Consider the following 16411-nt stretch of genomic DNA (forward strand, 5'->3'; position numbering starts at 1 on the left):
TTATTTGCCAGAATGGATCAAACGAGCACAGAGAGGTGAAGTCACCCAGCTGGTGAGTAGGAAAGCCAGGATTCAAATGCAGCAATATTTTCAGGTTATGTGTGCCATGATGAGAAAAGGATTAGGAAATACTGCTCTATACCTGTGTACTACAGCTAGCTGTCTCATCAAGTGGGTGGAGGACTGAGAAAAGTTGATTGGATGTTTTGGAGCTCATGAGTGATCAAAGATAAAACAGTATCAGTATCAAGGTGGGGAAGATGAAGTAGAGAATAAAGAAATGGTGGTAGTAAAAGTAAAGAGAAAAACAGAATGACAGAAAGCACAGCAGTGTTAAGTGAATGAATTTTTTCAAGATGGAGAAGATCTTGGAGTGTTTAAAACAGATTAAAGAAGCGGATTTCAAGATCATTCACAAAAGGATCACAATATAAAATGTAAGATGCCTAGAAAGATTAAATAGGCAATCATAAAGGTAAAATAATTCATGATTCAACCAACTGTAGATTGAAAATACTTGGAAAAAAAAAAAGAATTTCAGAAAGTTCCAAAAAGCAAAACTTGAGTTTGCCCTGCTTCCACAATTATTTACACAGAATTTATATTGTATTTACAATTCTTTACATAGCATTTACATTATATTAGGTATTATAAGTAATCTAGAGATGATTTAAAATATACAGAAGGAAGTACATAGGCTATATGCCAACAGAATGCCATTTCATATAAGGGACTTGAGCATCCTTGGATTTCAGTATTTGTGGGAGGTCCTGGAACCAATCCCTCTTGAGTACTGAGGGACTGTACTTTTCAGGATAGCACTAACTTTTTTGTGAAACAGTAGAAGTTTGCTATAAATATAAATGAAAGGATTGAGAATCAAACTATGCTTAATCAGTGGCAGAGCTTTATTCATTAGGAAGAAAGCATTATTTTGAATAACATTTTATGCTACCTTGCTTGTTTCACTGTCTTTGAATCCTTTTTCAAGTATTTGTAGCAGATGATTTTTCTTCACTGTAATTTCAGGATCAAAAACATAAAAAAGGCATTCCAGCATCTTTCGATAGCTCCTTAAGAATAATTAAGACAAAAAAAGTTTTAGAATTGATTTCAAAAAAGCCTAGCCACGAGTAGGATGACCATATGCCCTAGCCAGGCTATTTCCCATTTACGCTGGATGTTCCAGTGTCATTCTTAAATTTCCACTCCTCCTCAGTCTCAAAAAGAGCTTCAGTGTGGATAAACCATGAGGTCATCCTAGTCAGGAAGATGCATTAAAGGAACTATTTACTAACAAAGATATTTTCAATACTGTAAACTTTTAGCCAGAAAGACTTTTTGTTGTTGTTACAAAATAAAAGCAGGCTGTTGTAAAAATGTTTCTTATGGAAGTTAGTTTCTTACTCTGAATCATGTATATGTTCATTGTCCAAAAACTTTTGGAATTTCTCTTCAAATTTTAGTCTCAGGATACGGTTATTAACCTTGATGACACGTTTTACTTTCACTCCTGTAATACCATATGTTCTGAAGTCCCACGTACAAAAACGGGATAGAATTAATTCATAGCAGGAATTAAACCTATATGGGAATACAAAATATATACAAAGAAAATAACAGACTTTCCTTAAAATGTTGAGAACACAAAGTTACATATGAAAAAAGTAATAGCCCATATTTGACGTTTCTGCTAAAGATACATGCTGTTTTGTTTCTTATATAATCAATAAAAGAACTGCTAAACTCTGAAAGTGTTACTCACTCAGTCATGTCAGACTCTGTGAGACCCCATGGACTGTTGCCCACCAGCCTCTGTCTGGAATTCTCCAGGCAAGAATACTGGAGTGGGTTGCCATTCCCTTCTCCAGAGGCTGCCATTCCCAACCCAGGGATCAAACCCGGGTTTCCTGTACTGCCTGGATTCTTTACCATCTGAGCCACTAGGGAAGAATAACAGCTCTTTTATTAATAATAATATATTTGTTCTGACTAAAAGATATGGAGCAATCCTCCAGTATTGTAATAGTTTCTTTGGGGCATGTCAGTGAAACTACATGCTTCTGGCTTGCATCTTATTGGCTACTCTTTCATGATTTTATTTGCAGCTTCTTTTTCCTCTGACAGACTTCTAAATGTTGGATTGCCCCAGGAATCAGTCTCTGGCTCCCCTCTTGTTTCCATAAACCCTATTAATAGGTGATTTCACTTGGTCCTTTGGCAATATATGTTTTAAATATATATGTATATATATACACACACATACATATACACCTATATTTATTATACTAGTAAACTCCAACATTAAATTTTCAGGCTTTACCTTAACTCCACTTAACTGGATATACCCACACTTGAATATCTAACTACCTGCTTGCTATGTTCACTGGAACACGTAATAGGCCTCTCAAATTTAACTCACCCAACACACCTGCCTTTAAACCTGCCCCTCCTGTTTCCCACCTCAGTGTACGGCACCACCATCTAACTAGTGGCTTAGGCTAAAATCCCAGGAATAAATCATGCCTCCACTCTTCCTTACCAATATCCAACTCTTCAACAAGTCTGTTTGGCTCTATATCTAAAATATATCCTGAATATGATTCTATTTAATCACCACTGCTATTATCCTAGTTAAAATCACCATCACCTCTCAGTTGGACTACTGCCATAGCTTCATAACTAGGGATACAGAAGTGAAAAAGGCAGGAATCCTGCTCTCATTGACCCTATAATTCCAAGGGAGTTGGACACAAAAATAAACAAGACAAAATAAAATATATAAACTGACAAGTGCTCTGAATAAAGAAAGGTTTGGGGGTAAGGAATGGAACATGGGATACTTAAGAGAAGGCTTGTGTAAGACCTTTGGAGAAGATATTTAAGCTAAGAATTGAAGGAGAAGTAGGGGTCTGCTATGTGAAGAGCTCAGAAAAAAGTAACTAAGGGCTCATGTGCTCTCTGCTGCCCTCACCTGGTCGTGCTCAAAGTAATTCTGGCCCTGTCTTACAGTAGCACAGGATTTAGATTAATTTGAAATTTAAGATAAGGAGGATCAACTGTATGGTGACTCCAGTGGTAAAAAATCTCCAATGCAGGAGATGCAGGTTTGATCCCTGGGTCAGGAAGATCTCCCAGAGTAGGAAATGGCAGCCCACTCCAGTATTCCTGCCTGGAAAATTCCACGGACAGAAGGGCTTGGTCGGGTACAGTGCAAGAGGTCACAAAGTCAGATATGACTGAATGACTGAGCATGCGCGTAACAGTATGGTAACAGATGGAAACTACATTTTTGGGGGTGAGCACGCTATAATGTATACAAAAGTAGAAGTATACTGTTGTACACATGAAACATATTATGTTATAAGTCAATGTTATTTTGATGAAAAAGAATTAAAAAAAAAATTTTTTTTTTTCCAAAGAGAAACAAAGACAAATCTCAACATCCCAAACACTGGAACACTGGCACCAATGGTGCTCACTCCCAGAAAGATCCATCTGACGAAGCAGATGAAAGCCGTCACTGCCTTTTCCCACAACACTGTGGAATGGACATTGACAGTGGGAATTGTTGAGGGAAAGAGCCATTCTGACTCCATGATGGATCTCTTTCTTTGACTTTAACCTTTGTTTTTTATTGCTTGCATGATCGATGAATGGACAATTACTCACTTCTACTCTGGTCTTCCAGGAATGCAAGAACCAGAAATGGCACAGGAAACTCTAAGTAGTATGATCCTTTCATAGAGCTTTTCTTTGTCTTGGAATTAATCAGTTGATCCCTTCTTTATATGAAATTCCTAGAGCCTTGGAGATAGAGAACCCTGGTACTAAGAGGACAAGGGCTCTGCTATCTGGGGTCACAGAAGTAAAGCAATTCATTCAATCACCTGGCCACACTGTGTGCATGGGGAAACATCATTCCAGCTAGAATACTGCTGGAGGAGGGAGGAGGGAGAACAGAGCTATACTGACAGAGAATTAATGAGACTTACAATATCATCAATACCTCATGGAGGATGGTAACTTCTCACAGCTGAATATATGCTACCTGCACTGGGGAGCATGTCATCACTGCTTTGAGGTATCTGCATTTTAGTCTGAACCTGAAATCCTGAAATAAAGACTCTCTAGGGCTTTGTATAAAATAATATTGAAATCTGCCACACCTTTGCTTCAGAGTCTCATAGATTCAAGGGCAAAATTCAAACTACCCAGCCTAGCCTGTAAGACCATTAATGATCAGGCCCTTGTCATGTGAAACTACTGAGTTCTCTAGATATACTATACTACTTACATACCCTTTCACATGCTGCTGTTGCCTCTGCCTGCAAAGTCCTTCCTCTAATTCTTTGTGTAGTTAACGTCTATCTGTCCTTCAAAATTCAGATCAAAGCATCTCCCTTCCTCAAGTGCCCTACTTACCACTAGCACATAGTATAGAATGTGACTTACGGTAGAAGCTTAATGGATGACTGCTGAGCAAGTGAACAAAATAGAAAAGACTCAAAGATTAAAAAGATACAGTCTCTATATTCACTGAGTTTATAAACCAACAAAGTGAAAAAGTAATAGGTCAAGTATAAGCAAAATTATAGAGTATAAGAGAGATACAACTCAGTGCTATGAAGATTCAAAAAGAAGAAAGAATAACAGTGACTACAGCTGATGGGATTGACAAGAAAATCCCTCACAAAGGGCTGGGGATGTAAGGCATTCTGGAGGAAGGAAGCAAAACAAAGAAAACCATCTGTGTGATGGTGTACCAGGTATACTCCAAAAGCAGTGAGGCATGCATAGTTTAGCTGACTCTGAAGCAGTTTGAAAAAGGTTTAAGGTAATTTGGAGATAATACAGTGAAGGACACTGAAAGTTGGTGAAGAGTTAGAATGTAATTTGGAAGATAACAAGTTGGTACAAGAGGCTTTTGTTGTTTTTAACAGAGTGGTTGGCGTAGGAAGGGAGCATATGGGAAAACTAGGTGTCTTCACTGACTGCCTGGTGAATACTGAGCGCCCACTACAGACAGACACTGTACTAGATGTTGCAATAGTCTGAAGTGAAAACGTTAGTCACTCAGTTATGTCCGACTCTTTGTGACCTCATGGACTGAAGCCTGCCAGGCTCCTCTGTCCATGAAATTTGCAAGGCTAGAATACTGCAATAGTCTAAGTGGAAGGTTGTGAGGCAGGTGATTTTGTTACAAAGGAGAGAATGAATTCAAGAGACATTATGGAGAGAACATGAGGGTCTTGCTTAGACTGATTAGATATGAATATTGAGGAAGTGGCTTCAGTGCTTATGGTGCCTCCACGACGAAGATAATGGTAGTACTACAAACAGGAATGGAGGAGGCAGAAGAAAAGGATGGTTTGTAGGCAGGATGAGGAAAACAAAAGCAAAAAGATTAAGGACTAAAGATTTTCACATTAACTTGTCTAATCCTAGCGGTCGCCTTTTGTGATAGACTTTTTCTTACTTTACAGATAACGTTCAGATGGATTAAATAACTGCTTTAAGACTATGCAGATAGAGTGTGAACATAGGCTTTCTGATTTTAACTCCACTTAATATTTTATTACTTTATGGCTGAGTTCCCTTTTAAATGTGTTGAGTTTTCCTTGCTAGCTGGACATTGGGATAGATTCAAGACTGGTGTAAAGGAGAAAAAATAAAGTAATTTTGACAGTGCAGGTGAAGAAGAAATTATCAAGGGAGAGTGTAAAAAGAAAGTAGGACGTGTCTAAGTACAAAAAATAACTAGAGAAGTGAAGTTATAAGAAAGGAATTGCTAAAGGCATCAAAATCTGCACAGATTAGGAGAGTGAAGGCCCCTCATTTCACTGGGTGCCCTCACTCATTCAATGAGACCTGAATGTGTGAGCATCCATAGTGGTGATATGCACATAAACTAAGGTATTCAGTTACACAGAGAGATGCCTACAAATGTTCATTAATATACAAATGATATACTCGTCTAGCATATGTAGAATATGCATATTTTAAATGACTGAAGCTTAATAAAATATATTAAAATGTACTTCAAAATCCTAAACAAGCATTTAATAAATACTGTTAACTTACTTGCTGACTTACACCATATCAAAAACAAATATGAAACAGTATAAAGCAAAAAGTCTAAGTTTCTGTAGCTGCCTAAAACAGGGCAGCATGAAATGTTTATAAATAAAAGGATTAATTACTAAGTTATTTTATAGACAAAAGTGGACCTGTTAAGTATCTATAAATTGATATGGAGACTTCAATTAGTAGTTATTGATTGAATTATGAATTCAGCAGCGGCTGTGCTTTGCTGGAGCAGCCGTGAAGAGATACCCCCATGTCCAAGGTAAGAGAAACCCAAGTAAGATGGTAGGTGTTGCAGGAGGACATCAGAGGGCAGACACACTGAAACCATACTCACAGAAAACTAGTCAATCTAATCACACTAGGACCACAGCCTTGTCTAACTCAATGAAACCAAGCCATGCCTGCGGGGCAACCCAAGACAGGCGGGTCAGGTGGAGAGGTCTGACAGAATGTGGTCCACTGGAGAAGGGAATGGCAAGCCACTTCAGTATTCTTGCCTTGAGAACCCCATGAACAGTATGAAAAGGCAAAATGATAGGATACCAAAAGAGGAACTCCCCAGGTCATTAGGTGCTCCATATGCTACTGGAGATCAGAGGAGAAATAACTACAGAAAGAACAAAGGGATGGAGCCAAAGCAAAAACAATACCCAGTTGTGGATGTGACTGGTGATAGAAGCAAGATCCGATGCTGTAAAGAGCAATATTGCATAGGAACCTGGAATGTCAGGTTCATGAATCAAGGCAAATTGGAAGTGGTCAAACAAGAGATGGCAAGGGTGAACGTCGACATTCTAGGAATCAGCGAACTAAAATGGACTGGAATGGGTGAATTTAACTCAGATGACCATTATATCTACTACTGCGGGCAGGAATCCCTTAGAAGAAATGGAGTAGCCATCATGGTCAACAAAAGAGTCCAAAATGCAGTACTTGGATGCAATCTCAAAAATAACAGAATGATCTCTGTTCATCTCCAAGGAAAACCATTCAATATCACAGTTATCCAAGTCTATGCCCCAACCAGTAATGCTGAAGAAGCTGAAGTTGAATGGTGCTATGAAGACCTACAAGACCTTTTAGAACTAACACCCAAAAAAGATGTCCTTTTCATTATAGGGGACTGGAAAGCAAAAGTAGGGAGTCAAGAAACACCTGGAGTAACAGGCAAATTTGGCCTTGGAATGCGGAATGAAGCAGGGCAAATTTTGCCAAGAAAATGCACTGGTCCTAGTAAACACCCTCTTCCAACAACACAAGAGAAGACTCTACCCATGGACATCACCAGATGGTCAACACCAAAATCAGACTGATTATATTCTTTGCAGCCAAAGATGGAGAAGCTCTATACAGTCAACAAAAACAAGACCAGGAGCTGACTGTGGCTCAGATCATGAACTCCATATTACCAAATTCAGACTTAAATTGAAGAAAGTAGGGAAAACCACTAGGCCATTCAGGTATGACCTAAATCAAATCCCTTATGATTATACAGTGGAAGTGAGAAATAGATTTAAGGGCCTAACTCTGATAGATAGAGTGCCTGATGAACTATGGATGGAGGTTCGTGACATTGTGCAGGAGACAGGGATCAAGACCATCCCCATGGAAAAGAAATGCAAAAAAGCAAAATGGCTGTCTGGGGAGGACTTACAAATAGCTGTGAAGAGAAGAGAGGCAAAAAGCCAAGGAGAAAAGGAAAGATATAGGCATCTAAATGCAGAGTTCCAAAGAATAGCAAGAAGAGATAAGAAAGCCTTCTTCAGCGATCAATGCAAAGAAATAGAATAAAAGAACAGAATGGGAAAGACTAGAGATCTCTTCAAGAAAATTAGAGATAACAAGGGAACATTTCATGCAAAGATGGGCTCGATAAAGGATAGAAATGGTATGGACCTAACAGAAGCAGAAGATATTAAGAAGAGGTGGCAAGAATACACAGAAGAACTGTACAAAAAAGATCTTCATGACCCAGATAGTAATGATGATGTGATCACTAGTCTAGAACCAGACATCTTGGAATGTGAAGTCAAGTGGGCCTTAGATAGCATCACTACAAACAAAGCTAATGGAGGTGATGGAATTCCAATTGAGCTGTTTCAAATCCTGAAAGATGATGCTGTGAAAGTGCTGCACTCAACATGCCAGCAAATTTGGAAAACTCAGCAGTGGCCACAGGACCGGAAAAGGTCAGTTTTCATTCCAATCCCAAAGAAAGGCAATGCCAATGAATGCTCAAACTACCGCACAATTGCACTCATCTCACATGCTAGTAAAGTAATGCTCAAAATTCTCCAAGCCAGGCTTCAGCAATACGTGAACCGTGAACTCCCTGATGTTCAAGCTGGATTTAGAAAAGGCAGAGGAACCAGAGATCAAATTGCCAACATCTGCTGGATCATGGAAAAATCAACAGAGTTCCAGAAAAACATCTATTTCTCTTTATTGATGACGCCAAAGCCTTTGACTATGTGGATCACAATAAATTGTGGAAAATTCTGAAAGAGATGGGAATACCAGACCACTTGACTTGCTTCTTGAGAAATCTGTATGCAGGTCAGGAAGCAACAGTTAGACCTGGACATGGAACAACAGACTGGTTCCAAATAGGAAAAGGAATACGTCAAGGCTGTATATTGTCACCCTGCTTATTTAACTTCTATGCAGAGTACATCATGAGAAACGCTGGACTGGAAGAAACACAAGCTGGAATCAAGATTACCAGGAGAAATATCAATAACCTCAGATATGCAGATGACACCACCCTTATGGTAGAAAGTGAAGAGGAGCTAAAGAGCCTCTTGATGAGTGAAAGAGGAGAGTGAAAAAGTTGGCCTAAAGCTCAACATTCAGAAAATGAAGATTATGGCATCCAGTCCCATCACTTCATGGGAAATAGATGGGGAAACAGTGGAAACAGTGTCAGACTTCATTTTTTTGGGCTCCAGAATCACTGCAGATGGTGACTGCAGCCATGAAATTAAAAGACGCTTACTCCTTGGAAGAAAATTTATGACCAACCTAGATAGCATATTCAAAAGCAGAGATGTTACTTTGCCGACTAAGGTCCGTCTAGTCAAGGCTATGGTTTTTCCAGTAGTTATGTATCGATGTGAGAGTTGGACTGTGAAGAAGGCTGAGTGCTGAAGAATTGATGCTTTTGAACTGTGGTGCTGGAGAAGACTCTTGAGAGTCCCGTAGACTGCAAGGAGATCCAACCAGTCCATTCTGAAGATCAGCCCTGGGATTTCTTTGGAAGGAATGATGCTAAAGCTGAAACTCCAGTACTTTGGCCACCTCATGTGAAGAGCTGACTCATTGGAAAAGACTCTGATGCTGGGAGGGATTGGGGGCAGGAGGAGAAGGGGACGACTGAGGATAGATGGCTGGATGGCATCACGGACTTGATAGACGTGAGTCTGAGTGAACTCCGGGAGTTGGTGATGAACAGGGAGGCCTGGCGTGCTGCGATTCATGAGGTCACAAAGAGTCGGACATGACTGAGCGACTGAACTGAACTGAACTGATACTAGATGATATATAAGGCAAGTTCTGTCTGTCCCCAGGGAGCTCACAGAGTCACATATTTTCTTCTATGGTAGTTGGAAGTGATTGCTTTACATTGTAATGGCCCTGTATCTATAACTAGGTTAAAAGCTTCTCAACTACAAGGACAGTATCTTTGATGCTTTGGAGTCCCCATTTGATAAATGTTGTCTGATGTCAATAGATAACTAAATTGGCAATGCATAGGTAAATAATATGATCTGCAATGAAAATGCTATAGTGGCAACAGTCTACTCAACAGGCAAGTCTCTGTAAAGCTGGGACTTTTTTAAACTGAATAATAAAGCCCTTTAATTTTATAAAAGAAATGAAGCTAAGAAATATTCAGTGATACACAATTAGAAATCTGCAATGCTCTTGTATTATAAAAAAAGGTTTTTTTGGTATAACACTTTATATTTTCTAGTTTATATTTATATTTACAGTTTATATAAATATACATATATATTTATATAAACTTTATATTTATAGTTCTAGCTCTATTCCAGTACTTTTTATTTAAATGGTAAATCATTGGCTTTAAAAATATTACTAATGATAAGTGTTTAAATAAAGTAACTAGTTATGTGCCACACAGAGTAATTTAAAGCATTTGAACAGCAGTTTCTTAATATACTTAAAAGATCAGGGCTAAGGTAGTCATCAAGCTTGTAGTATGGTAAAAGTAACCAACAGTCCTTAAAATTCTGCCAACATATATCTGATGGTCTCCTTAAAATGGATCCAGGTTATTCTTATTAAAACCAAGTAAACAATTATTAATGCTTTTTAAAAATCCAAAAAGCTATCTAAATTACTATCAGGCTGACACAGTTACCTAAATGGCTTTTTAGTTATCTTGCTTTTACATATTTTTGTAAAAGCTAATCTACTTCTTTTGTAAAGAGCTTACTTTGTGTTAAGTTAAAAAGAAGGAACAAAAAAACAACTCATGTAGGTTGAGTGAGTACAAATGAATGACTAAAGAATGATGCATACATCCTGCAAGAGACACCATTCATTTCTTATCCTTGAAAAATCAAGGCCTCTGCGTGTTTACATGGAAAGTGGGGTGAGTAACTTTTATATGAAAAGGTACTTTTTATCTGAAAAGTGAAAGTGATAGTTGCTCAGTCTTGTCTGACTCTTTGTGACCCAAGGACTATAGCCTGTCAGGCTCCTCTGTCCATGGGGTTCTCCAGGCAAGAATACTGGAGTGGGTTGCCCTCCCTTCTCTAGGGGCTCTTCTCCTACCCAGGCATCCAACCCAGGTCTCCTGCATTGTAGGCAGATTCTTTACCATCTGAGCCACCAGGGAAGCCCACCTTTTATGTTTGTACATGAAAAACAAATTATGTGGTTAAACAAACAGTGATAATCACTGGGCAAGTGAGTGTACTGATACAAAAGAAAATATGTTAAAATATTCCTTTTCCCTTGGGCAGAATGTCTTATACTTTTCCACCAAAGTTCCCCAGGAACTTTAGCTTTTACTCACAGAAGTGAGTTAGAGCCTCATCTAATAGAATCAGGGGGCTTGGCTTAAAGCGCATGCATGCTTGCTGCAGTGCTAAGTCACTTCAGTTGTGTCCAACTCTTTGCAAAGCTGTGGACTGTAGCCTGCCAGGCTCCTCTGTCCGTGAAATTCTCCAGGCAAGAATACTGGATTCAAGGGGATCTTTCTCACCCAGGGATCGAAACCGTGTCTCCCTGCAGCTCCTGCATTGCAGGCAGATACTTTCACATATGTTTCTTTCTAAAAGTTACTGAAGTTTTGCATTTTAGTCCACAAAAATCGGTGTTTGTTTCAACACTGACTGTGAGTAAAACCATCCTCGGGGGTGAAATACCAAGTCCATTCTGTAGCTGTAAACGTTTCCTGGTTTCTCTCCACAATCCAAGTTTGCAGTATGCTTCTAGAGTTTGAGGGAAATCTTCAGCTCATTCATAGGCTTCTTGATTTTGAGAAAACGATTGCAGAAATGTGAAAGTTGTAATTATGACATTTTTGTGCCGAGGCTCTTCTTTAGGATCATTTTTGAGGGTTGTACCCTCTAGTTGGGCTTCCCCAATGGCTCAGCAGGAGATACAGTTTCAATCCCAGGGTCGGGAAAATCCCCTGGAGTAGGAAATGGCAACCCACTCCAGTATTTTTGCCTGGGAAATGCCATGGACAGAGAAACCTGGTGGACTACAGTCTATGGGGTTGCAAAGAGTTGGACCTGACCGAGTGACTGCGCAAACACACACACACATACACACACTCTCTAGCTGAAGCAACACAACCACTTCCTTGTGTCTACCAGTAGGACTTGATTCTGAAGTGTAGATGCCTGCTTCCGGCTTCCGTTTTGGGTGGCTATTCTGTTTTTGTCCAGATAGACTTTCCACCTGAATTTTTAGTTTTTAAGTATCTGCCTTATTTTAAAACTCATAAAGTCTATGTGCACCCTGACTCTAGCTAGTTCTAGGCAACTAGTTTGACTCTGGGAACTCCCAGGAAATACACTAGGCAGCATCCTCCAGTGTTTGCAACCTGCTGCTGCCAATCCTGCTTTGCCATTCTTTATCTGCTCTAGCTTCTCATCCAGTAGTCAGAAACCAGGGCTATATTCAGTCCATAAATAAACAGTATAGACATACATAAAATGAATTCTTGACCATAAACTTTTCTAAATTATATTCTGCTCTTGGGCTAAGGGAAATTGAGTAAAAAGTAAAGAATTACTATTAGGATGTTTTCAAGTTAGCTCATGGCAATTGTGTAAACAGAGAAGTGTATAGATGTAAAGTAAGTGCCAATTTTCAGTTGATGAATACTGTATAGAGAAAGTGTGTTGAAATGGGACAACTTAAGATGTTTGTAAGTTGATATTTCAGTCGATGATCCTAAGTACTTAAGATTAGTTTTAAAGCTATAACTAAATTTCAAAAGATTTACCAGTCATCAGATCGAGTGCCTTCTTCAAAGTGGATATTTCCCACCGTCTCCAATTCAATTAACAAAAATGGGATTAATAAATTATGACTTTTCTTCTTTCGCTTTACTTCAGTACGATAAATTGCTTCAATTCTATTTAAGAAAAAAACAAACATTAAAATTATCTAAAAATCACAACATTAAAATTCATGATAGCTTCTTCTAAGCTGATGTCAAAATATAAGGCTTTCATCAGTGGATAAAGAAAGCCTGGTGTTAACAGTTAAACCAAGTAAAAGACATTCTATTTTTGGCAATTATAATCACCTCAAATTTTGTTAACCTCAGAATAAGTGAAGGTTAGAAGACTCTCCTGGCTTTACCATTTATGATTCTCAGACTTTAGACAAATTTCAACATTTTTCTACTGCAATTTCTCAGAAAATAACATTACTGATAGTACTTATACCCAAATAGGTCTTTTTGAGGATTATATGCAAAATATATGTAAAGCTCTTAGAAAAGAATTTGGCACCGAGGAAGAATTCAGTAAGTATTACTTATTATTTTGAATAACAAAATAATAACTAACTTATCCACTTAGTGCCCTCTTAAGTAAAAGGAAACTCACAGTACTTACTAAGTCTTCTTGATTTCTGTTTCTAGTTGATACTCAACCTGAGTTTGTTTCTATATATTTCCAGACAACTTTTGTATGTGCTTTGCCCAGTCTCATCTATGTTGTGAGTTTCTGCACCAGTAGCAGCTAATGTTAAAAAAAAAAACTAATTTTTTTAGTTTGCAGATTAATGTTTTTAGGTGTGACAAGAAGCCACTCAAAGGAAACGCACTGTTTTGGGTAAAGTATTGCCTCTGTAAAAAACTAAATCTAGCTTTAAACCAGAGATGCCTATCTCTCCTAAGAACTGGGCTGGAAACACATTTTGTGTTGTACTTCATACTGTAATTCTTTCCATTCCTGAAGGAGAGAATTGGGCTCAACTCATGACGTAGAACTTTCTTTTTCTTCATGCTTCAAATTTTAACAACTAGATAATTCATTAAACATACTCATCTAGTTTTTTGTTCCAGAATGTTATCCTCTCATTCAAGGCATTTAGTTTGATCACTATTTTCTGTTGAAGACTTGGTTCTTCTGTGACAGTTTCACAGATTTTTGGCTTTTCAAGCTCAGTTACTTTATTGTTATTGGATCTATCATTGTGTCCTTTCCCAGATCCTTTGAGTTCAGTCAGTTCCCATTCCAACTGTTGAAATCAATGTGCCAGAGAGCAAAATCATTAGTGGAATCTATTAGATATTTAGTTAACTTAAATTAATAAAGTAGAAACCTAGATACAACTAAGTCAAACTTCATAAAACCATGGCAAACACATGATTATAACTTTAGTTCAAGTTCAGTCACCCAGTTTCTCTTGCCCAAATGAAAGACAATATTAACTACTTCAAACATAGCAGTTCTCTCAATTGAAAATAAGAAAAGCAAAGAGGTAAATTTTAAAATATTATTGATGAGTTAGCTTCTATTAAAGTAAAATGATAGGAAATGCTGGTTTTGATACAAAGCAAATATCTAAACTAGAAATAATGTGACTTTTACCACTCCTGCTGCTGCTAAGTCGCTTCAGTCGTGTCCGACTCTGTGCGACCCCATAGACAGCAGCCCACCAGGCTGCCCCATCCCTGGGATTCTCCAGGTAAGAACACTGGAGTGGGTTGCCATTTCCTTCTCCAATGCATGAAAGTGAAAAGTGAAAGTGAAGTCGCTCAGTCGTGTCTGACTCTTAGCGACCCCATGGACTGCAGCCTACCAGGCTCCTCCGTCCATGGGATTTTCTAGGCAAGAGTACTGGAGTGGCTTGCCATTAACCACTCCTACTTTTCAATTTTTCAACTACTTTGGTATTCTGGGAAAATTAACATAAAAATACATAAAAGCATGGGTATAGCAGTGCACATTTTTCTCTTTGCCTCAGTCTCCTATATGACTCTGCACAATAGTTATCAACATAACTATTGAAATTTGGGATTTTTTTTGTTCATAAAGGACTTTTTTGCATTCATTGGTATTTTTAAACATGTATACTATCATGTAAGAATCGAATCGCCAGTCTATGTCCAACGCAGGATACAGCATGCTTGGGGCTGGTGCACGGTGATGACCCAGAGAGATGTTATGGGGAGGGAGGTGGGTGGGGGGTTCATGTTTGGGAATGCATGTACAGCCGTGGTTGATTCATGTCAATGTATGGCAAAACCAATACAGTATTGTAAATTAAAAATAAATAAATAAAAAATAAAATGTATTATATTAAAGTATAAGATTTATCTTGATTATGGAGGTTTTGGACCTTCCCTTAAATTTTGAGCCCAGAGTGAGTGCCTCACTGGCCTTACCCTAACCTGTCTTGTAAGATGGATTTCAAGATAAATTGTACTGTACACAGAGAGGTGTATACAAATAGACTAATTTGTTAAGTTTCTCTACTCCCTTCTCTGTAATGGCTATATATAGTTGTTAAAAAACTAAGTAAGCAAATTTTATAAAACTGTCTGTAGTTTATATAACCTATAGCTATTATTTTTCACACATTAATATACCCATTTGCACATGAAAATGGCAGCTAAAGAGTGATTTCCATATACTGGTTCTCCTGTGATTTTTTTTAATTCAAATAAATAATTTAAATTATGTTAATGCTTTAACTTTAAGAATATTTTTTGACTATAATTGAATTTAAACTTGTTCATTTCAGAAAGAGTATTAAATGTATTTAAAAACTTGGTTTTTAATGGCTACATACCATTCTATCTTAAGAATGAATAATTATTCCTCTCTTTTTAAATTTAAACATTTAGGTAGTTTCCAGTTTTTATTATTACTAATAGCACAGTGATGAATATTCTTATATATAAGTATTTATCCAAATCTAGTAGTAGTTTTACTGGGTCAAAGGCTATGAGCATTTTTAGACTGTTAGTAATATATATGACCCAATTACACTCTCATCAGTGGTGTAATAGTGTCACACCCATCTTCACCAGGTGGGCTTCCCAGGTGGCCCAGAAGTAAAGAATCTGCCTGCCAGTGCAGGAGTTCAATCCTTGGGTTGTGAAGAACCCCTGGAGTAGGAAATGACAACCCATTCCAGTATTCTTGCCTGAAAAAATTCCACGGACAGAGGAGCCTAGTGAGCTACAGTCCATGGGGTTGCAAAGAGCCAGAAGCGACTGAGCATGCACACATGCATCTTCACCAGGCACACTATGACAAATTTATAGGTGAAAATGGTTGCTTGTTGTCTTATTTCATACTCAGGAATTAAGAGTCAGACTGAGGTCTTCTTTCAAATGTTTATTAGTCAGTTTTTATTTCTTCTATTGTAAAATGAAAGTTCATGGAATTTGTTCCATTTTTCTATCTGGATATTTCCTTTTTGTTTTGTTTATGAGTAACTTTATCCTAAACAAAATTTTTCAGATTGTCATTTATTACTTATTTTCATTAATGACGCTTTTTAGTACAAAAGCATTTTTTAAAAATCAAATCTTAATTCTGGTCTTCATGATTTTTAGTGTTTTTCTAGAGTTTATAGTATTTTTCTTATTTGGCAGAGTGAGATCAGTCAAATATAGTACTGCTTTTTTATGATTTTATTTTTACACTTAATTCTTTTTCCCCATTATATTAGCTTTTGGTAAAAGTATTAAGTAAGGACTCAATTCTCCTACTCCCAAGTAGTGTGACTGTTTTCGTAACACTGTTGTTTAAATAAACCATTATTTTCCTATACTTTTTATATACAATAAATTCTGATACATACAAAATTCTGT

The 16411-nt window shown here is 37.7% G+C and overlaps 1 protein-coding gene across 1 annotated transcript in view; it reads right to left on the minus strand.

The window, feature by feature from the left end:
* Positions 1-16411, minus strand: part of LRRC9 (leucine rich repeat containing 9) — a 123701-nt gene that overhangs the window by 84633 nt on the left and 22657 nt on the right. The window contains exons 8-11 of the mRNA XM_068966559.1: positions 13628-13824; positions 12578-12709; positions 1408-1584; positions 956-1073 (exon numbers count right to left, since the gene is read on the minus strand). Of these exons, the coding sequence (XP_068822660.1) occupies positions 956-1073; positions 1408-1584; positions 12578-12709; positions 13628-13824 (624 nt within the window). The remainder of the gene's footprint in view (positions 1-955; positions 1074-1407; positions 1585-12577; positions 12710-13627; positions 13825-16411) is intronic.

The sequence above is a fragment of the Capricornis sumatraensis genome, chromosome 2 (assembly GCF_032405125.1).
Source record: "Capricornis sumatraensis isolate serow.1 chromosome 2, serow.2, whole genome shotgun sequence".
NCBI classification, from domain to species: domain Eukaryota; kingdom Metazoa; phylum Chordata; class Mammalia; order Artiodactyla; family Bovidae; genus Capricornis; species Capricornis sumatraensis.